The sequence below is a fragment of the Moschus berezovskii genome, chromosome 2 (assembly GCF_049115385.1).
Source record: "Moschus berezovskii isolate FMDL1 chromosome 2, NW_MosBer_1.0, whole genome shotgun sequence".
Classification (NCBI taxonomy): Eukaryota; Metazoa; Chordata; class Mammalia; order Artiodactyla; family Moschidae; genus Moschus; species Moschus berezovskii.
In genome coordinates, this window is record NC_142461.1 from 100,300,958 (window position 1) to 100,324,788 (window position 23,831).

At 39.9% G+C, this 23,831-nt stretch overlaps 2 protein-coding genes across 2 annotated transcripts in view; one reads left to right on the top strand and one right to left on the bottom strand.

Annotated features, from left to right (window-relative positions):
• Positions 1-12,584, top strand: part of UPP2 (uridine phosphorylase 2) — a 35,726-nt gene extending 23,142 nt beyond the window's left edge. Inside the window, exons 6-7 of the mRNA XM_055398414.2 lie at positions 919-1,065; positions 12,099-12,584. Of these exons, the coding sequence (XP_055254389.1) occupies positions 919-1,065; positions 12,099-12,250 (299 nt within the window). The 3' untranslated portion in view covers positions 12,251-12,584. The remainder of the gene's footprint in view (positions 1-918; positions 1,066-12,098) is intronic.
• The window catches only part of CCDC148 (coiled-coil domain containing 148), a 269,382-nt gene continuing 253,621 nt past the window's right edge, over positions 8,071-23,831 (bottom strand). The window contains exons 15-16 of the mRNA XM_088842480.1: positions 17,680-17,789; positions 8,071-8,254 (exon numbers count right to left, since the gene is read on the bottom strand). Coding sequence (XP_088698606.1) covers positions 8,071-8,254; positions 17,680-17,789 — 294 coding nt within the window. The remainder of the gene's footprint in view (positions 8,255-17,679; positions 17,790-23,831) is intronic.

A 23,831-nucleotide genomic window follows, 5' to 3' on the forward strand; every position in this document is an offset into this window, starting at 1 on the left:
GGGTTGACAAATCAACAGTCTGTATGCAGCTACCATGGTCATGATGGTCAGACGGAACTGCAATATCCAAACCACCCTCCTGATCCTCAAGTAGCTTAGGATCATCACTGGGGCTTGGAGCATTTTATTCTTCTGCAGCAACTGTTTCTGGGTCATCTGCCAGTCACAGGGGCAACTTGAGATTTTCCTCAAAGGGCAGATCTTCCAGCGACCCTCCAGATCCTGCTATCCCTGGACACAGTGCTGGCTGTTGAGGCCACTCAGTGGTTACTTGCCCCAGAGTTGGGGAGCTCAGTGCCATGGAGACCCCACTCTGTGCAAGATGCTTGAGCTAGGCACAATGTTGCCTCATGTCCTCTGGTAGGATGGTTCAGTTCAGTTCAGTTCAGTTCAGTCGCTCAGTCATGTCCGACTCTCCACGACCCCATGAATCACAGCACGCCAGGCCTCCCTGTCCATCACCATCTCCTGGAGTTCACTCAAACTCATGCCCACAGAGTCGGTGATGCCATCCAGCCATCTCATTCTCTGTCGTCCCCTTCTCCCACCCCCAACCTTTCCCAGCATCAGAGTCTTTTCTAGTGAGTCAACTCATCACATGAGGTGGCCAAAGTATTGCAGTTTCAGCTTCAGCATCAGTCCTTCCAATGAACACCCAGGATCGATCTCCCCTAGAATGGACTGGTTGGATCTCCTGGCGGTACAAGGGACTCTCAAGAGTCTTCTCCAACACCACAGTTCAAAAGCATCAATTCTTCAGCGATCAGCTTTCTTCACAGTAGATTTATCTTCCCTGGGGTGCAGGCCCACAGGTTAGAGTTAGCCACAGAGCACTTGGTCTGACAGCGAGCCTCTTAGTGATGCCACAGCGACTGTAGCAGGACATCAAGTTGCTAAACATTCTCCATTCTCTTCCAGGCCAGGGTCGACTTGATGGAGCACTGTGCTCTTTTTCCAGAGAAAAGGGTTTAGATTACTTGAAGAGAGCATATAATGCTGGCGTCAGAAATATCGAAATGGAATCTACAGTGTTTGCAGCCATGTGTAGACTTTGTGGTCTAAAAGGTAAGACTTTCATGAATGCCTAGGGTCAAATTATCTTCTTTCATGAAGTTATTTTCACACTTCAGGAGAAGAAAAAGGAATTCAGCTATATATTACTTTGGACTGAAAGCGTGATTATGTCATAATATCTTGTGAGTGGGCAGGACATTATTCCTATTTTGCAAATGAGGAAACTAAACCTTAAGGGTCAAAAGTGAGTTGCCCACGATCACTAGATAGTGGGTTATGTAGCCAAGACTTGACAGCTAGTTCAGTTTTCTTCATCTTAATAGTGATTGCTGTTTTCTACAACAACTGAATTTCCTGAGACATGACACAAATAACATATCCCTAAAATAGTCCATCAAAGGACAAAACATCAGTGGAGCAGTGTGTTTTTAGAGTTAATTTACACACATTTTTGCTTTTCCTACCCTTTTATTTTGAAAAGAAATCAAGAATACAGAAAAATTAAAAGAATAGTATAATACATAGGTACCCTTTACCAAAATTCAAGTTTTTAGTATTTTCACGTTTGTGTATCTTCTCTAAATATATATGTATGTGTGTATGTATATATGTGTGCATGCATATATATTGTATATATATATACACATCTATTTGTTTTTTTCTTCTGAATCATTATAAATTACAAATATCATGCCACTTAACTTTTGTACCTCAGCATCATTTCCTAAGAATAAGGATGTACTCCTAATGTCCATAATACAATTATCAAACAAGAAAAGCTAAGAAAAGTAAAACTCATTTCATAACATCATTTAACATCCATTCCATATTTAAATTTTCTGATTGTCCTAAGAATATCTTTAAAGACTACTTTAATCCAGTATTGAATTAACTTTATATGCTGTATTGTTTGGTTATTGTATCTCTATATTTTTACAACTAGAATAGTCTCCCTACTTTTCTTTTTTTCCTGGGACTGTGATTTTTTTGAAAAGTCCAGGCTGCTATCCTGTAGCACACCCATGTTCTAGATTTGTCTGCACACATCATTTCAGGGTTTCACGTGTGCATTTACATTGAATGTTTCCTGTAAAGCAGAAGCAAAATCTAGGAGCTTGATTAGAGTCAGCTATGTGGCAAGAAGATTTCATAGTAATGTAAACTATGTACATTAGTTTCCCTTGTTCCGTATCAGAGAAAGGTAAGGTGAAGATGTTCCACTATCAGTAACTTTGCATCACTTGGTTCAAGTGGTAACTGCCATCCCCCTCCATTGAAAAATTAATGCTTTCTCTTTGTAACTAATAAGTAACCTTGGGGATAATAGTTTGGCATTTTGATAGTTTTGATTTTCTGATTCCATCACCCCTCCCACATACATTAGCCGGTGTTTTTAAAAAAGAGGCATTCTTTCTCAACCTCCTCTCTCTCTTTTTGGTGACGGGGACTTATTGTTTTGCTGATTTTGTTCAAAGCAGTGTGTATATACAGCTTGTCATTATTCTTTTTGATACTCAAATTATCCCAAAATTGGCTAGGAAGGGTCTCTTTTAGCACACTCTTTTGTCCTTTTTTGATATAATCCTCTTAGCTCTTAGGCATCACTTGCATCGTCTTTGCCTCAGGTCTGGAATCATCTGAAGCTCTGCTTCTTTGGGTGGAGAATGGCATTATGAAGCCAAATATGGTTGTGGCATGCATTTTTATTTTGGGTGAAATTATTCCAATAGAACCACTAACCTTTGACCAATACCGAGAAAAGCTATTGAAGTAAAACGTAATTTTCACAAGAGTTAATCAATATAACTCTTCTTTTTGATTTTAAATTACTTTTCATACTCATCTTCTAGATTACAAAAATCAAGCTTAACTGATGGAAAAGGTAAAGCTGCAAAGTTAGTTAAATATTATATATTAACTTGGCTATGAAAGCCTCAGAGCTAAAGCTAAATAGCATCATCTAAAATAATACTTTTGAGTGGCAAGCTGTCCCCAAATAATAATAATGATGTTCAAGAAAACATTGGAGCAAGTTTTTTTTTTTAAATGCCTAGTTTCGTTTTTCACATGGCAATTATCTTTTTTCATAAGAGTCCATAAAAAATGTCATCTATTCAAATGTGTTTTATAGCATGCCTACTGAGTGCATGGCACAATACAAGAAGCTTGGTTTTTAAATCAGATTTTTGGCTGATAAGATTTGTCTCAATCATTGTCTTCCTAAAGAAAGAAGAACTTTCTCCTGTGCATCAACTAGTTTCCTGAGCACCCAGGCAGTATGGACACAGCAGAGGATGACACAGGCTCTCTGCCCTTGAGGAGTTCTAGAGGGGAGAGAAATAACAACAAAGAGTTATCTAGAACAGTATAGAAGTGGGTTAGATGCTGAGGAGCATGATGGTGAAAAAACAAGGCAGGGAAAGGGCACAGGGACAACCAAGGTAGGGAGGAAAATCATAAATTAAAACAGGGAAGGGCGCATGGAGAAGGTGCCATTTAGGAAAATGCCACATGGGTGTCTGGGCAAAGCAGTCTGGGAAATGCAAATCTAAGATGTCCAAGCAGGAGCATTCAGAGTGTGCTGGACACAAGGGAGACCAGTGTGTCTGGAGGGCAGTGACAGCAGTGGAGAGGTAGGGGATGGAGTGAATGAGGACTGTGTGGTCCCCATGAGAACTGGGACTTTCACTCTGAGCAACATGAGAAGACGTTGGAGGCCTTTGAATGGAGAAGTGATGGGATCTGGCTTGCCTTTGAACAGGACCACACTGGCTGCTGATCTGGGAAGAGCCTACTGGGGTCCATGGCCGAAGCAGGGAGAAAGGACGGCTGATACCTTAGTCTAGGGAGATGTGAACAATAGTCGAGAAAGTGAGAAGCAGTCATGCTAGATATAGCTTGAAAGCAAACCCAACAAGATTTGTTGACAATGTGATGTGAATTTGGAGAGAAACACAAGAGTGAAGATCAACTCCCAGGTTTTGCGCCTGAACAGCTGGAAGGATGGAGTTATCACAGTTGGGACAGAGAAAATTCGGTGGGGCTTTGGGGTTACTGTGAAAGTGAAACTTGCTCAGTCGTGTCCAACTCTTTGTGACCCCCTGGACTATACAGTCCATGGAATTCTCCAGGCCAGAATACTGGAATGGGTAGCCTTTCCCTTCTCCAGGGGATCTTCCCAACCCAGGGATCAAACCCAGGTCTCCCACATTGCAGGCAGATTCTTTACCAGCTGAGCCACAAGGGAAGCCCAGGAATACTGGAGTGAGTAGCCTATCCCTTCTCCAGTGGACCTTCCTGACCCAGGAATTGAACCAGGGTCTCCTGCATTGCAGGCAGATTCTTTACCCACTGAGCTATCAGGGAAGTCCTGGGAGTACTGTAGTAGACCTCAAATAGAGGTTAAATAAGCAGGTGTGTTTATCAATCTTGAGTTTAGGTGTGAAGTTTGGACTGGAGAAGTAAAGAAAGAAAGAAAGTTGTAAATTGACAACATGTAGGTAGCATTTAAAGTCCTGCAGTGAATGAGATGACAAAGCAAATCAATGTAGAAACAGATGAAAAAGTTAGGGCAGGTGAGGGAGATCTAGCAGAAACTATGGAGGAGGGGTCAGTGCAATTGGCAGAACACTTGGAGAGTCTAGTGTCCCAGAACCAAAGAAGAAATCTTCAAAGAAGCAAAGAATTATAGCCCAATAATGATTTACTTGATCACAAGTAGAATTTTAATTCTAGTATTTGTCCTTATTGTCACCTAATTTTAATACACAAAGCTCCAAACAAAATGTATGTGGTAGCATTTCTAAAGGAGAAGGCAATGGCAAGCCACTTCAGTACTCTTGCCTAGAAAATCCCATGGACGGAGGAGCCTGGTAGGCTGCAGTCCATGGGGTCGCTACAAGTCAGACATGACTGAGCGACTTCACTTTCACTTTTCACTTTCATGCATAGGAGAAGGAAATGGCAACCCACTCCAGTGTTCTTGCCTGGAGAATCCCAGGGACGGGGGAGCCTGGTGGGCTGCCGTCTATGGGGTCACACAGAGTCGGACACGACTGAAGTGACTTAGCAGCAGCAGCAGCAGCATTTCTAAAAGCATATCTTAGAAGTTGTAGGTCACAAGAAGAGATTAATTGTAGAGCCATTGCTGTCATCGCAGAATGAATGCACACACAAATCCTTGTAACATACGAGTGAAGGATGCAATTGCATCCTTGTCCTCTTTAGAAGGCCATCATCAATACTCACTTTCAGGGAAGCAGTAACATCTGCTTTTCTTCCACAAGTTAGTGAGGGTGGGAGCCCTAGCTGGGAGCAACTCGCCCTTCCCTGAGCAGCAGCCCAACCAGCACGTGACCTGCAGAAACACCTGGATTCAGATTATTCAGATTATCTGCTCCAGGAAATGTTTCCTCACGTTTCTTTCTTATGGAAATAGCAAGTGGTCCCTTAAGTCACGGCTCCATCTAATATGCAAATGGAGGAAAATTTGGTAACCAATTTAGTCAAACACAAAATGCCAGGTCTCGAACTGCCGCCCTGATGTAAGTTTGGCGATCACCATCAGTTCTTTCTTAAGAGGCGGTCAGAGAGAGTTCTAGGCTTGTGAACACTGGACCCAAGTCTTTCTCTCTTTGAGATGTTGCCAAAACCTCAGAGAAGTTACTCTGTTATGAGAAAGTTTTTGCCCTTGCCACAAGTCCTTGTGACCCTGCTGTCTCTGCCACCTGCAGGTCCCCTCCTAGGCTCTTTCCTCTCTGGCTTGCTCTAGTTCCTGCCCTCTGCTGTGTTTTCCTTTTTCCGCTGCTATTGAAGCTGTTGGTAGCTGATTTCAGCCTGTCAATAGCTGTCTTCCAGGCCACTGATGCAGCCTTTTCCTTGAGCAGATCCCTTCTGGGCTGCCAACATTCACACTAAAGGTTGTATCTGTAAGTATGTAATTCTGTAGTTCTTGGGAGAATTTCTGTGCAAATTTCTTCTTGGTGACAGGGACTCTTTATCTCCCTCAGACACCACTGTTTCCAAAGATGAATTCTTGATACAGGAAGATCAGCCCCTGGAAGGTCAACCACCAAGGACACAAACCAAAACCTCATGCATATGATTCTGCCATGTTACCATCTTTCATCCCCATTTCATTATATCCTACCCTGAACGCAGTGAAGCTTGGAAAAGCTCTGTATGAGCTGGAAAAGCTTCATTTGGGAAAGGGCTGCGAGAGCCTTCACAAACAGCTGCTTTAAGATACTTATCAGGGAGGTTATATACCAATGGTAAGCAACACTGGAAAATATGTTTCATCTGGCACCAACAGCTCAAGACTCCCAGGCCTATTCCCCCTCCCCCTCCCCCTTGCTCCCACTGTCAGTAAAGACCCATTCCCCATGTGTCTCCAAATGGCCTTCTCTAATGGCCTTTGATGTCCCTTTAGTAGTACCAGATGACTGGCTTCATACTAAGGCAATGATGCCTAGTGGTTTCAGCTTATAAATAATAATTTGTTTAAACAAGTCTTCCAGAAGATCATTATTCTAACTCAGAGGAGTCACTCATTGAGTGTGGACTAGTGCAAAAACAGATCTTTCTGTGTTCACCAGGACAAGGAGGTCCTGGGACCCTATGGACTAGCACTTCTTATCTTTAGGATTCTTGTACGATCTCACTTACATTAAGGGACATAATTCTCACTTCATCAGGGACATTTTGCATGACTACCTAAACTAAACTCACTTCCATTCATTCTACTTACGCACTTATTCACTCTTTCTACCTCATTTCTCTGAACGTATTTACCACTATACCAAACTACATTTCTTGTTTCTTTATCTATTAACTTACATATAATTTTGCATGTATTAATACATGAAGATACATATTTAGCATCTCTCTCCATTACAACATAAGTAGTACAAGAACAGGAACACTGTTTGTCATTTTCCTGCTATATCTTTAGCACTTAGCATAATATCTGTATATGGTCTTTCAATAAACATTTGCTAAATGAATAAAAAGAATGACTACTCAGCCTCTATAGACCATAGAAGATAGCGGTAACAAACTCAACTGGTTCCTCGTTATTCAGCTACATTTATGGCTTGGGATTATCTAAAGGACTCTGGAATGCCTCATACCAGTAGGAAGTGGCAAAACCTTACAAAGTTAAGCATCCTTTTGCTGTAAGGCTCATATAATTCTTCTATATTTCCTAATATCTGACAGATGGACAAATTACTTGAAATGGAGCCAGGGCCACCTCTGTGTCACTGCAGTTATCCTGATCTCATTATGCTGAAAAAGAATAGTGGGAGTCCATTGTTGCTTTAACAAAGATTTAAGTGAGGGAAATAGTGGTCTTCACAAAATTATTCTGCCTTGAAAGGCTGAACCTTCAGAACCATGTAAACCCACTGTACAACGCTGTATAAATATATTCAACTATGGTTCTATAATATGCACACATCTTTCCATCTCTTCAAACAAAATCTACTTTAATTAAAACCCCTAACATTCTGGTTAAAGATGATACTCGTTTTGCATGGGGAACTTGTGATAAGTATTTTCAGTTTTTATCCATCTTTAAAAGACAGTGCTGGCTGCCTTTTGATACATGCTTGCTTGCATGACAATGTATAAAACCTAGTATTTATCCAAGATTAGGTTCACTTAAATCTTCTTTGTCTTTAGTTTTTGGCAGCACTCACAGTGGTTTTTCTTTAGGGTAAAGGAAGAATTCACTGTTATTTCTTTTGACATATACTGGGAACTCTGGGGATAAATTCAGTCTTCATAATATTACTTTACTACAGTTTGATGAAAGGGAGCAGAATCCTGACTTTAATTCCATATTATATTCATCTGCTGATCCCAGAAATGAAGGCTACTGGGCTCCAGGAACTGCAGGATGATCATTGATAGAGTAAACAAGATATTACAGCAAGGATTAAAGATTATATTCAGTCTGGAGCTGGAGTATTTCTTAACTCAAAAATGGGAAAATTGGGGTTTTGAATTATTATTATACAAAAGCAAAAGGTGACCCATTGCAGTTCTTCACCCTCACAGTATCTGCTGAGAGATACTATGGCTCAGAGAGGCTAACAACTTTCCTAAGTTCTCACAGTAAATAAGAAGTAGCTGAACTGGAACTGGAATTGACCTCTCTCTGACTTGAGGCCCCTTTGCACCATGCCCTGCTGTGTCTTCCTGGCAGCCTCTGATGGATACACAAGGTTCAGAGTCTCTATTCACAGGAAACAAAAAAATAAGTGCAGATTTTTCTACTTTATATGTCATGAGCAGATAGTTGTGCTACTTCAGAAAGCAAAGCCCCTAAAGGCTAATCATATATCAAGATAGTGTTGAAATCAAGTAAAGAATCACAATGATACTTATCCAGTTGTAAGTATAGACATTATTTTACCAAGAAAATAAGTCAGTGTATTTGGGAAATCAGACATAAATGATAAGTAATTCATTTATTATGCTTATAAAGGTAAAATTTTTAAAAATTGTTCCTTCTTGTTTTGCTGGTTTTTACATATTTTTAATGAAGGTCAGTGTCTAGAATTTTGTTTGATTCATTTTAATCCAACTCTCCTGCCCTCTATCGTGCTTCTGCCTGCCTTGTACCAACACACTCACCCATGAGAGAATGATTTGGATCCATGGATCCAACTTTTTGTGTGATAGCATTACCCGTGACCTGCCTCTCTCCATCTGTGATCTCAGTGAGGAATTCTCCCTGCTGGAGCCCCCAACCCCAGCGCAGCAGGTTCCATCCTCTGCCCATCCTGACACAGCTCTGCTTGGAGGTCCAGCATCCAACAGAAGCGCAAGTTCCCAAGGTTGAACCTGGATCTCCAGGAGGTGACAGCACGGTCCTCACACCAAGATAATGTGAGACACAGATGCTGAGGGTGTGGGCTTGGGCGAGACCTTTGAGGTTCAACCTGCTCCTTTCTCAGAGAATAAGACTCGGAGAGTAAAAAGTGACCTGTCAAAGGAAGCACAGCTAGATCAAAACGATGATGGACTAGCCCTGATATCCCCTGCCTCTTTGCTCACACTTCCTACACTACTCCATCAGGTGTAAAAGAGCAACATGTTTATCTATTGACAGATTACCTATACTTTCCCCATTTTTTGAAAAGGCATGAGCAGCAGCTTTCAATAAAAGATGAATATATAAATAATTTAAGCAAAAGTAAAGAGAATAAGAGGCATGTAGTTAAGGGAGTGAATGGGATGTTCTCAGTAGCAAAGAGCTACCCGGAAAGGCAATACTAAATACAAATAGTCTGAGTTTCCTAGAAGCCAAGTTGAAAATGGAGACTCTTTGAGTAATACAGCACTCATTATCTTGTAAAAGAAAGCATTTGAGGTTTGTCATAAAATTTTATTTAAATATGTTAAACATAAGTTATCAGCTGTATTACATTGACAGTGTCTTTAGTAACACTTTCATAAGAGATATGGGACAATTTTTGATAGAGTTAATACTAAATCTTGGTTCTAATCCAGCATTTCTTTGGGAATCTAAAGTGCTAGGGTGCAGGTATGAACATTTGTTTTCATTTGATTTAATTAGGGATAAAGTTTAAAGTCTTTAAGGCAATAGTTGTCAAATATCAATATGCAAACAATTTAACTGATAATTGTTTTTTTTATAAAATACAGCTTAACTGTCCTTTTTTACTCCTCACTCCTAATTCTGTAAGTCTGCTGCTGCTGCTGCTGCTAAGTTGCTTCATTTGTGTCTGACTTTGTGCTACCCTATAGACAGCAGCCCACAGGCTCCCCTGTCCCTGGGATTCTCCCGGCAAGAACACTGGAGTGGGTTACCATTTCCTTCTCCAATATACAAATACTAGATTGGCCAAAATGTTTGTTCAGGTTTTCCCCTAATATATGGGAAAATCTGAATGAACATTTTGACCAACCTGATATTTTATGTGTATATGCACATGTGTATTTTTTTGAAGAGAGGTTCTAGTTACAGCTTTTATCAGGGGCAAAAAAAAAAAAAAAAAAAAAACTATCAAAGAGTTGAGAATCACTGGGAGTTCCTGGTGCAGCTCTGAGTGAACTGAGCTCCATGTTGACACTGGTGTGTTTCCATCCCATTGCAGCCTGAGGTCACTTAGCTGACAACCTCCTTGGTGACAGCTAGGTAACTAAATGTCCCTCCATAGGAGCCATCCTCCCTGCCCAATATGAGGATTATGGTAGCAAAACTGTCAGGCTTAATTCTGAAAAATTGTTTTGGGTAAGTTATCCCTTTTAATTGCTTGTGGAAATTGTAATTTTAGATGACAAGATTATTACAAGCTGCTTGTTAATTGGTCTGCCAGAGTCAAGAAAACCCCACTGAGATCACAGTGACCTGTTCTTGTCCCTCTTTGGCACTACCCATGAAATCACCAGAGAAGACATTTAGTAAAGTCAGCTCTTGCTCCTTGACAAGCACGAGTTTCCTTTTATCCCTCTGCCAAGTGAAAGATTAGAGAAGGACTTTCATCTTTTCCCTGCTACCATCAGCCCATGTCAGCCTTCACAGACTAGCTGATCATTAACTTGAAAAGCTGAGGAAGTTTCTAGCCTTTCCGTTTGCTTGTTTACCTGTTGGGCCAAGTTGCTTTACAACTGGATGATTTTTGAATAAATAGGGTCCAAGGTGATGAAATATTTGACTCGGTTCCAGTTGGATATTTTCATTGCTTTTCACAGTTCACTGAACAGGAGAGTGTTTGACTGGTGGGTCAGGACAAGTCTGCCTTATGGTTTGCCATGTGCCAGCTCAGTAGAGGAGGGATGGGAGGAAAAGGAGTCTTCTCAGCAGTTTACGAAGTGGGGAGTTGATTGGCTATTTACTAGCTGTGTCCTCCTGGGCCTTTTGACCTCCCTAATTCCTCGTTTCATCATTTGTCAAAAGAGGCTAAGAATAATAGCTAGCTGATGGCACAGCAATGAGGTCTAAATGGTATCGTAAATACCCAGCATATAGCAAGAGCTAAACCAAACAAAAAAGATAGCACCTATTATAGTTACAGTTCATTTTTCCTTCTCAAATCCAGAAGTCTGAGATAGCAGAGAAGTCAAAGAAATAAATATCACATTCATACCCAACTTTATCTTCATGACCTCAAAGCTTGTGAAGGTAGTTACATCTAATCCCAGATCCACTGAAATCCTTCTTTAAATGATGCAGATGAACATAGAGATTATGATACTGCTATCAATTCAAACATTGTCACTGATTTCAGTGTATGTAACCATATTCTTTGAAATCAAAGATTTCATGTGAAACTGGCAATAAAGGATTTGTAGAGTACTCAGTGTTTCTTGAACAAACCAAAGATGTTGCCTTTATGGTGACTTATCAAAAATGAAACTTTCATTTTTTAGAAAAGAAAGATGCTTGTTCTTTCCCGTTAGTTTTGCAACTGTCACAAGATTTTGTCATCATTCTTTAGAAACTAAATGCTAATAAATGTGCTACTTCATGGAGCTGATTCTTATGTTTAAGCATGTTTCACTTTTTTCTTAAATTTCAAAAGGGTCAGGACTTGCCTTTAAGGCTATTTCCCGAGGTTAGCGTTCATATCTCTTCTCTGGTTACTTCCCTTTCCAGCAGGCACACTCAAACATCGGATCAAGGAGTAAAATGTCATCTCAGGAAAAATGGCTAGCTCTCTAGTTATATCCTCAAGAAAGAAAAGCCTGCTCTAAGAACTGGAAATGGGATAGAAAGCCGGAGGTTTGTGTATCTTTAATGGCAAAGATCCTTTCTTGTTCTTGTCTTGAATACAAAGCTTTTCTGAGCCTTACTCTAACCAGTTGTAGGGGAAAGGAGAAGGAAGAGTACTGACAACTATTTCAATTAATTTATTTAGATGGCGTGTTTGATGGGAGTCCACGGAAACATGAATTATAATATAGAAGTCTAGAGGGTTCAGTGGGTTGCATTCACATGACAGGGAAAGCAACACAAAGCCCATGTCTAGGGACACGGGGAGTGTCAGGTTAATGTTTCTATGAGAAAGATAAACCCATTTGCTCAGTACTGGTCTTGTTTACTTTTCTAGCTGCTGTGGTCTGTGTGACACTTCTCAACAGACTTGAATGTGACCAGATCAACTCTCCCCATGATGTTCTCGTGGAGTACCAGAAACGGCCTCAGCTCCTAATCTCCAAATTCATTAAACAGCGGCTTGGATTACGTGACCAGACATCATAGGTGGGCAGCTCAACCCTTCTCTGCAAATTCACAGTTCCAGTCATAATGTTGAAGTCATATATTATTTGTGGCATTTTTATATATTTCTCATCCACATGGTAAAATCATAATTGAATGATTTTATAAAACCCTTTCTCTTAAAAAATGAATTTGTTGAAAAGAATTTAATAACTTACATTAAATTAAGTTCAAATTTCGTTTCAAAATGAGTTAGCTAAGTCAGTCTAATAATTAAAATTGTAAAACTGTATTGTGACATTTGGAGTTTCATATGCAGCATTAATTAAGTTCACATCAAAATAGATCAACCACTTGTGGATTCAGCTATCCATCACTCTGCTTCTGAAACCAATCCAGAAATTCATGTTAGGATGTTGTCAGGCACTTCTAGGTGTTGGACAAGTGACAGAAATTGATCATGCACATTCAAAATATTTACAGAAAAAAAAATGTCAGTGTAATGTAGGTCTCTACAAAAAAGCTACGCATAGGGAAATAGGACCATACTTCTTTTTTCACCCCTGCAGGATTTTAGTGTGCCACAGAATAGGATTAGAGGCTGAGGTTTGCCCATGTTTGTGATTTTTATCACAAGCTGTAACAACTCTAGATCACACATTGATTTTCAGATGAAAACCTTTGGAAATGCAAAGAAAGATCTTCATTTTTCTTCCAAAATCACTCATGATTAAACTATTTTCTAACAATTTTTTCTTTAAAGGAAATGCATTTCAAATGAGCTATATTTTAAAGATTTCATTTCAATATTAACCTCATAGGCTGAGGAATAATAACAACTGAATTTAGGCTTGAGGTCAAGATGTTAAAGTCATCCTTTTGTGTGACTTTGAAGTGGTCTTGCCCGCACCCTGCCCCACCTGTTCAGTTTGACCCTCTGGCAGGCATGGTGTCACTTGGACGGTACACCATGCTTTGCATGAGTTGATGCTACCTGGAGGGGGCAGTTCTTCTAAAGATGATACACTTAGGAGTTGGGAGGCATGGATGGAAGATGGGTGGAGGATGGCTTACAATCTTGAATAGTATGTAATGTTTTATACATATATTTATATTGTTGTGGCTCAAATAAAGTTTAATCCCAACCATGATAGAAATTTTTTGCCTACTGTAATCAATGACAATAAACAATCCCTGGAGAGGAACATCAGTCTGGAAACATTTTTGGTGACAGTTACGCTTGGAGTGTTTTTAAAGCTGTCCCAATAATTGATCATCAAATACCATGATTAGAACTAAAAGTAAGGTAGAATGACATTATAGTTATTAGGGGGGGTTTTCACTGTGTTTCTTTTTTTTTTTCAGACAAAGTGGAAAGTACTTCAGTGTGTTCTCCATAAGCCTTCAATCTGAACTTTTATCTGTCTGTTCTTGGAAAATCTTATGTTCCTTTTTATTGAGAGAAGAAGAGGTTATGGGGGGTGAGAGAGAGAATTAAATATTCACAGTTAATCCTCCTCTCAGCTCCTGTGTAGGGTGTGTGTATGTGTGCACACATGCTAGAAACCTAGGAAACCTTTTTGATGATTCTGCCTCCTCATCCAATCAATCACCATGCCTATCAATTGATTCTAAGACATTTTTCCAACCTGTGCTCCAATGAAAAGGCTTCCCTGTCCTCAAACTAGATTCCTCCCAGCCTCACCCATAGCTTCCCAAAGCACCCTCTACAGCTTCATTAAAGTATTCATGACAGCTTGCAGTTGTGTTGAGATTTGGGTCTTTAATGTGTTTAGACTACAAGATTCATGAGGATGAATTTGTCTTATTCACTATATTTGTCTTATTCACTGCTGTATCCCAAGTACCCAAAAAGTGCCTATCTCATTCTAGGTGCTTCATTTAAGTGAAGAATGTATCCTCTTCAAACATTTCCCTTATAAACTCTCACTAAAATGCCTCTAGTCTTTGCAAAACAGATCCTCTCCTTATTCAGTCCCTTGTCAGCTCAGCTCTTCCTGGCTTCCTCCCACGACATCCCACTTTGTGAGACGGAAAGTTCTCTGTTTTACCAGTGTAGAGTTGTGCTGATGTCTAGAACTTCTTGTTTTCTCCTATAGCACGTGACTTTCCCCTCTGTCAAAATCAAACCCCAAATTCACCCTCTTTAGAAAGGTCTCCAAGCTTAATTCCCCCTTGATTTATCATACCTAGTTCCTTAGGAAGATATCAATGAGTTCTCATTTACATGCTATTTTGAGAACACTTGTGCTTTTATGTGAACTTGGGTAATGGATGCCCAGCTTCATTTGGGAGGCTCGTGTTTCCTTTCTACCCTTTGACTGCTGTGGAGTGTGATCCACTGCAGGCATTCAGCCACTACTCACCTGTGCCTGCCCTAAGTCTAGAAACCACCTCTTCCCCTCACCCCTAACCTCACCTTCCACACACTCGTTCAGTCTTGCCCTCCTACAAGTCAGTTCAAGAAACAGACTTGCAAAAATTCCCCTGATTATTTCTATTTATGGGTGTTTTCATGCATTTTTGGTATGTTTTTCCTTTGTTCATTCATTCGTTATAAATCCATATCTCTCCTTTTTCCCCAGAAGAATAAGAGACGATTTATAAGGAAAAATAAAAGTACATCAAGATAGTACAAACTAGACCTAAGTGGGGGGAAAAAAGAAAAAGGGAAGGGAAGGGCCACCACTGACACAAATCCTGAAGCTAATACCACAATGCATTGCATATAGCCCATGCACTGGCAGACAGTAGGTCGTGAATTGGCTCTGGGTTGCCCAGCAGTTGCTTCATAAAGAGAAAAAATTTACAGCGCCTCTAAGATAAAATGTGAACTAATTATCAGGAGAAGAGCAACTAGTCACGATTCTAAGAGGTCAGAGTGTAGTGTAGTGGTGAGCGAGGGAGGTGGGGAGGGGAGACGTGTGTATGTCAGTGCCTTTACTCCAGGTGGCTCTCAACACCAGTGCACATTGGGATACCGGAAAAGCCTCCAAAAAACACTGCTTGGGGCCCCACCTCAGGCCAGCTAAATGGGAATCTCTCAGAGTGGGACTGGGAAGCCCTGTTTTAATAATTTCCCCTGATAATGTGCAGCCTGGGTCAAAAGACACTGATTTAAAAGAATGAATAGTCTGTGAATCTAGCAGGCACTCCTCCAGCTGAATTCTAGAAGTCTTTTGATGATGACTTCACTGGAAGAGTTATATACAGATCAAGCTCTTTTACTTGATTCTTACTCCTCAACAGTATCATTTTGTTCTAATATTTTCAAGTGTACAATATGATGATTTGATAATACATACATTCTGAAATGATTACCACAGTCAAGTTAATTAACATATCCATCACCTCACATAATTATATTCATTAGCCAGGCTATGGAAACAGCATGTGTGTCTGTTGACTGATGAATGGACAAAGAAAATGTGTTATATATATGTGTGTGTAATACACACACACACACACACACACACACACATATATATATAAACATACAATGGAATATTATTTAGCCATAAAAAGAGGGGGAATCCTGCCATTTGTGACTACATGGATGAAACTGGAGGGCATTATACCAATAAAATAAACCAGACAGAGAAAGACATACTGTATGGTATTGCTCATATGTAGAATCCCCCCAAAAAATCAGATTCATAGAAACAGAGAATAGAATGGTGGTTACCAAGAGTTGGAGCAGGAAAAGGGGAGATGTTGGTCTAAGTGGTCAAAGGGTACAAATTTCTAGTCGTAAGATGAATAAGGTTTGAGGATCTGACATGCAATATGGTGACTCTAGTTTAACATTTTATTGTATACTTGAAATTTGCTAAAAGAGTAGTTTTTAGCAATCTCACCAAAAAAAAGAAACAATATATTAACCATTTTATATTCCCAGCAATGTGCACAGTGACTAACACATAAAAAAGTGGATTAATTATACATATTCTATATATCTATATATATATTGCTATAGATTCAATTTTTGTGTTCCCCTCACCTAATTCTTATGTAGCAGCTCACCCTATATTGTGGCTATGTTTGGAGATGGGGCCTATAAGGAATTAGGTTCAGTGTGGTCACAGGATGGGGCCTTAATCTGACAGAATTACTGTCCTTATCAGAAGGGACACCAGAGAGTTCACTGTCTCTCTCTCTGTGTACATATGTACTGAGAAAGGTCCATGTGAGGATTCAGTGAGAAGATGGCCATCTGAAAGCCAGGAAGAGAGCTCTCAACTGATATGGAATCAGCTGAAATCTTGATCTGGAACTCCTAGCTTCCAGCACTATGAGAAAATAAACCTCTGTTATAATTATTTAATCACTCAGTCCTTGGTATTTTGTTACGGCACCCACAGCTAATATATATATCATATATATGAATTACATTGTATACATATATATGTATATATAACCCCGTAAACAAACAAAAAACATGATCAATTGATCAGTTAATGCAAATAGATAGCTGACTGCCTGTCACCTTAATTTTGCCTGAATATTATCCCCTGACCAACCTTTCAGAATAACATGTGTATATTATTCAGTGTAATTTTCTATGTGAGATCATTACCAGCCAGTTCAGCTCCTCCACTCCACGTTTCACTGCCAAACACACTAGACAACTGACATACAATGCAATCTTAATTAAAGTCAATCTTTGGTCCAAAATATACTCAGTAACTCTTCCTGTCTTATTTTTATACAGTTACAGAATAGTTATAGAATGTTAGTAAGTGCTCTGCACTATGTAGGTACTTAACGAGTTCAGAAATACAACAAAGTGAGTTTAAATTTTATCTTTCTTTTAAAAACATAGCTCTTAACATTTGCATTCATTTAGGAGACCATTGATAGCAATCTAAGGACCAACTCCACAGAAAAAGGCATATTCACACATGTTACTCTGCGTTTGCATATAATTCATGGGTTTGCACACCTTCCTCAGGCTGTCATGGCAGGATACCTGCATCCCCTGCCACAGGCCACAGTTCTTCTGGGTGACCCTAATTCTAGTGCTGTCCTTGATGTTCTGGTTATCGCTCCCCTGCAGCCACCTCACTTCAGTGCTGGTAACAGCTGTTCCGGCTACACCACCTTTGTTGTTCCCTAAATCCTGCTTACCCTTTTGTAAATAGTTTAGTAAATTCTCTCAGTTTCCTAGTTTAATTGTGCCATCTGGTTCCTGCTGGGGCCCATTAATACAGCCTCCAAGATACATCTGGGGACCCAGAACCATTTGGAAAAATGTAAGAAGCTAAAGTCATTCTATATGCAGTTCTAGTATAATGATTTTTCTTCCTGCAAAACAGAAGTTAGTCTTTTTCTTCTTAAATGGTAAAGTACTTTAAAAAAGATATAAGCTTCTATTCAAGACTGTATATTTGTATTTAAAATTCTGGAACTCTCCAGGACTTGTAGCTTGAAAAACAGAATGTTCAACTTACATTTTCTTAGCTGGCTGCTGGGCATCCCATGTATGATAGAACTGAAAGCTTGAGTAAAAGACAGATAAATGGCTTCTATTGCTTGCCTCCAAGCTACATGTTTCGTCATCCTGTCATGGAAGGAAATTAAAATTGTCTGACATACTGAGCTTCATAAAGCCACACTGTTCCTCTCCAGGATCCTGTGTGCCTCTAGATGTCTATACCACGAGGAGGTTTTTTTTGGGGATTTGATCTACAATCTTCATCTCAGGATTAAAACTTAAGGAAACTCAATCCTTAGTTATTAGGATCTCTCTTTAACCCTTTAAAAAATAAACTATACAACCATTTCATTCATCAGTCCACCTGGACTTTTTCTGTCTCTTAATAATCCTAAAGTTTTGGCCAGTGGGTCTACCATCCAATATCTCCTAAGATAAATAACTGAAGATACTTATAATTTGCAACCTGCTTCATTATTTACTTCTTAAGGGTTTTCCTCATTTCTTATTTGCTTTTTTAATCCTTCCAAAGAGGTGTTATCCAATACAGAATCAGCTTAACATTTATTTTTCTAAAAACTGAGCAATTTTCACTTGAGAACAAAAGCTCACCATTAAATCACTTTTCCCCCTGAAATTTTAAATGTTATTTAAACATTATTTTTGTAGGTATAGTTTAAAAAATCATCAGGCAAGCAATCTAGAAACCAGTATCATCTAGTTTGTACAGGATTAGTCAAAAATTACCCTCCAAAAGGTTGTCATTTAAGATCATGTCCATTTATTTTCTAAATTTCCAAAGTTTCTTAGAAAATCCATTACTCTCTACAGCAGCTTAGTCATTAACATTGTGAAGCACTGGGTGCATTCCAGAGTTACAGAAATCATTTGAGTAATCTGATTTTGGCCCCTCCCCTGTTAGAAAAGGAAGTACAGATCTTTAAAAATCTGGTTTCTTCTTTTCACTTTCATATGAGTTTACTTTTTCATCTGAGTTTACGGACATTTGCATTTGTATTTTCTCCTAACATTGTAACCAACAAAAACCAATGATGTGGCAAATAAACGTTACCCGTGTCCCACTTACTCTGGGTAAATAATCAGCAGTGGTCACCAATCCCACTCGCCAGATCTGTCTCCTACACTGCCTGGTCCTGTCCTCTCCTTTCTTCTCCTTGGACTCCAGAGATCGCACCTGTTCTGGAGCTGGTTCCATGACTGATTTAAAGTTGTAATGCCATTGGCTAGCATGCAAATGATAGAACAAATATAAAGGACCTAATGAACTGAACTGAACTATGCACAAATCACAGTTCTAGGTGTTGTGGGAGAGGAAGACACAGTCACCTCCTTTAGACAATGGACAGACATTCTACTAAGTTTGAGGCACTAAAACAAAGGTGTGGATAACTACAATTCAGAGATAATTGGATAGACTTGAAAAGAGAGGTGGAAATAAGAGTGTTCTAAGGACTGTGAAGAAAGCTGATTGCCAAAGAATTGAAGCTTTTGAACTGTGGTGCTGGAGAAGACTCTTGAGAGTCCCTTGGACTGCAAGGAGATCCAACCAGTCCATTCTAAAGGAGATCAGTCCTGAGTGTTCATTGGAAGGACTGATGCTAAAGTTGAAGCTCCAGTACTTTGGCCACCTCATGCAAAGAGTTGACTCACTGGAAAAGAGTCTGATGCTGGGAGGGATTGGGGGCAGGAGGAGAAGGGGACAACAGAGAATGAGATGGCTGTATGGCATCACCAACTCGATGGAGGTGAGTTTGAGTGAACTCCAGGAGTTGGTGATGGACAGGGAGGCCTGGCGTGCTGTGATTCATGGGGTTGCGGAGAGTCGGACACGACTGAGTGACTGAACTAAACTGAACTGAAGGAGTTATTGGGCTTCCCAGGTGGTGCTAGTGGTGAAGAATCTACCTGCCATTGCAGGTAAACATAAGAGATGCAGGTTCAATCCCTGGGTCAGGAAGATTCCCTGGAGGAGGGCACAGCACCCCACTCCAGTGTTTCTGCCTGGAGAATTCCATGGACAGAGGAGCCTGGCAGGCTGCAGTGCATAGGGTCGCACAAAGTCCAACATAACAGAAGCAACTTATCATGCACACAAGGAGTTATCAGGAAAATGATGGTATAGAGGTGGAAAAATTTGAAAGGGTTTCTTGGACAAGGTAGATATTTGAAATGAGCTTTATTTAAGGGTCATAATTCTGAAAGGACTCTAAGGAGGGTGTTGTCATCAGAGGAAAAAAACATGAAATAAAGCAAAGGAGGAAAATACAGGACATATATAAGAATAGTGAGGAATCCTGTTTTGGCTGGATCTGGAAAGGTAGCTTGGGGTTCTATTATGTGGGACCCCAGAACTCGGGGTAAGGAGATTGGATCTTATTCCCAGGCAAAGAGAAGTGACTGAAGCACGTAGAACAGAACTGATTGGTAGTCTGTCAGGATAAGAAGAAGGAGAAGTAAAGTTGAGATAATTAAAAATAACAGAAAACTGCACCAGGTGGAGGTGACCAAGATGTGACTAATTCCCTCCCACAACATTCCAGCATTGCGGGATGGGCGGAGATGGAGTAAAGATAAGCTCCTCTGTAAAGATGGTCCTCCAGGTTCCTCTGTCCATGGAATGTTCCAGGCAAGAATACTGGAGTGGGTTGCCATTTCCTACTCAGGGGATCTTTCCCACCCAGGGATTAAACCCACGTCTCTTGCATCTCCTGTATTTCAGGCAGATTCTTTACCCACTGAGGCCCCTGGGAAGCTCTTTAAAGATAAGTTAGGACTGCCAAAGACATTATTTTTTTGTTAAACTAGGCAGCTTCCCTACTTGTGAAGGTCAGTGCCTTCAAATTTTCACCTAATAAGTTAAATAGCATACATATTTCAGAATAAAAATTTCCTTCTCATGTGAAAATGATGTGTTTCCAAAATCGTTCTCTTGCTAAAAGGCTAAGGAAAGTTCAAACGTGACAGAGCCAGAGCAGTAGCTGTGGGAGAGAATGGCATTTAAGGGGCTGATGAGTGAGAGATGTCAGCGGTGATCTCAGTATCCATTTAGATAAAACTTCTTATGGCCTTGTGGCTAATAAAAAATCTTCTTTCCCTCAAAAGATGTATGTAAAGTAAAGACTTGACTCACGGATAGAGAAAGCAAACTAGTGGCTACGGAGGGGTGGGGGTGTGTGTGCATCCAAGGGTGGGGCAATGGGAGGTGTAAACTATTGAGTGAAAGACAGGCTCAAGGATGTACTGCACAAGCTGGGGAATATAGCCAGTACTTTGTAATAAATGTAAATGGAAAGAAACGTTTAAAAACTGTATAAATTTTTAAAAAGATTTTAAGAGTAAACCAAACAAAAATGAATAAATGAAATTAGAAAATAAAAGTAGGCTCATCAGTCTGCATCTCTATTTCGGCCCTGTAAACAGGTGAATGTAGGAACAGAGACACAGACACAGAGAACAGACTTGAAGGGCACAGTGGGGAAGGAGAGGGTGGGATGAAGTGAGAGAGTAGCATTGACATATATACACCATCATGTATGAAATCGAAAGCTAGTAGGAAGCCGGTGCTCTGGAAGGACCTAGAGTGGTGGGGAGGGGGGGATGGTGGGAGGGAGGCTCAACAGGGAGGGAATATTTATATCAGCTCAGTTCAGTTCAGTCGCTCAGTCGTGTCCGACTCTTTGCGACCCCATGAATCACAGCACACCAGGCCTCCCTGTCCATCACCAACTCCCGGAGTTCACTCAAACTCATGTCCATTGAGTCGGTGATGCCATCCAGCCATCTCATTCTCTGTCGTCCCCTTCTCCTCCAGCCCCCAATCCCTCCCAGCATCAGTCTTTTTCCAGTGAGTCAACTCATTGCATGAGGTGGCCAAAGTATTGGAGTTTCAGCCTCAGCATCAGTCCTTCCAATGAACATCCAGGACTGGTCTCCTTTAGGATGGACTGGTTGGATCTCCTTGCAGTCCAAAGGACTCACAAGAGTCTTTTCTAGCACCTTATTCGTGCTGTTGTACAGCAGAAACTAACACAGCATTGTAAAGCAATTATCCTCCAATTAAAAAAAAAAAAGTAAAGGTTCAATGAAATCCTGTCACATGCTTCAACATGAATGAACCTTGAGGACATGACGCTAAGTGATATAAGGCAGACATGAAAGGACAAGCATCGTACCGAGAGCAGTCAAATGCAAAGACGGTTACGAGAGACTGAGGGAAACCCTCTACTGGGTACAGAGTTTCAGTTTGGGGTGGTAAAATAAGTTCTGGAGATGGATAAAATAGTGGTGATATTTGCACAACAATGTGCATGCACCTAATGCCACTGATTTCAATGCTCAAAAAAGGTTAAAATGGTAAATGTTATAGTAGATACATTTTACTATAATAAAAAAGTAAAAGCTCATTGAGGTCTGTATTGTGGTTTTGATAACAACAAATTCTAACTTACTAATTTTTGGAATGAAAGTTCATACTATATTGTCTGCTGGTTGACAACCTATCAGTATATATGGGCTTCTCTGATCTACAGGAGGAGTCATGTGGCTCTGAGAAGCTTGCTTGGTGAGTGAGAAATCAGGGCTGGGACTAGGTATGGTGATGGTTACCAGTAGACAGACTATTTTGTTTAATGTTCTCATCTTCAATATAGGAATATATCTGCTAAGGAGGCCTGAATCTTCGGATCAGCCAGTTAGGGCATTCTTCCTCAAAATAGTGTAATCAACCAAGTTTATTTCTCAAAGCACAGTTTATCAGAGTCAGGAATGGAGTGGGAGAATACTAACACATCAATAACTGTCAGAAAGAATGATGAAATCTAAAATACTCAGAAGAGAGACGAGAAGAGTAACATCAGGATATATTCCTACCAGATGAAAGCCAGTGATTTTAAGATGAAAACTGTCTGCATCAACCCAATATGCATTCCCTTTGGTTCAAATGTTTTGGTGTCTCAATGACAGTAGAAGACCATTTAATAAGGTTATTTATCTTTTCAGGTTGTCATAACACATATGAGAATCTCTAGGATTGAAATATGCTAGGGGGAAGGAAAGAAACTGATATGAAATGGGGGAAGATAATAAGATGGAAAATGAAATATTGAGAAGGAAGGGAGACCACTGTGAAATAATGTTGTGAGAAAAAGCAAGTCTACTGGGGCTTCTAAGAGATGAAGAGCTTGCATATCCTCAAGAACTGGAAATACCTACAAAAGTTGCATGAAACTTTTCTGGAAGAGAATCAAAACATGCTAATAAAAAGGAAGAAACTTAAAGCCAGGGTAGTGACCTAAGCAGATACCTAATAACCTGGAGGCTTGGGCTTAAAGTTCATGTAGACACATTTTGAGTGAGGGGTTGGGACTAAGCCTCAAGAGAAAAAAAACTGTCAACCTGAACAGGAGATCCTAGTCAATATAGTCTGTCTCTGTCTAGGCAATCAGTGGGGAAAAACATGTAATTCCCTGAGATCCAAAATTCATTCTTGATCCTTACTCAGGCTTGGAGTTTAAATTTATATTGCATTCAAGGAAACCCTATTTCAAAATATAAACAGAAAATTAGGTTATGGAACAGAGATGTCCCTGGCATTAGTAAATGCAAATCAATGTGGGAGAACTTAGACCCAGGTAGGTGGCAGGGGATTCTCACAAAATATTCAGCCTCATTGAATATGAGCTCATGATAAAAAGTCACACAATAAGTAAAAATTTTTGTGTGAAGCCAAGTCAATGGTCATAAAATACAGGAAAATTATGTTCAAGAATTTGAGTTACTAGATGAGATATAGAAAGTGACTGCCAAGGAGAATATCTTTAATATTATTAAAGCTATAATAGACATAATTGAAACACAGAAATGAAAAATGAAAAAAGTCAAGACTGTTTCAAATGATGTTGTTGATGATAATAATAATAGCATGGCACTGACCACTTTTCTAAATGCTTGGCAAATATTAATTCATTTAATCCTCACAACAAGACTGTTATATTGTGTTATGAGGCATTATTATCATTTTATAGGTGAAAAAACTGGGGCACAGAGAGGTTAAGTGTCTTGCTCCAGGTCACAGATATAATAAGAGACAAAGCTGAAGTTTGTACTAAAACATCCTTTATCCGAATGTCTTAGTCCATTTGGCCTCTA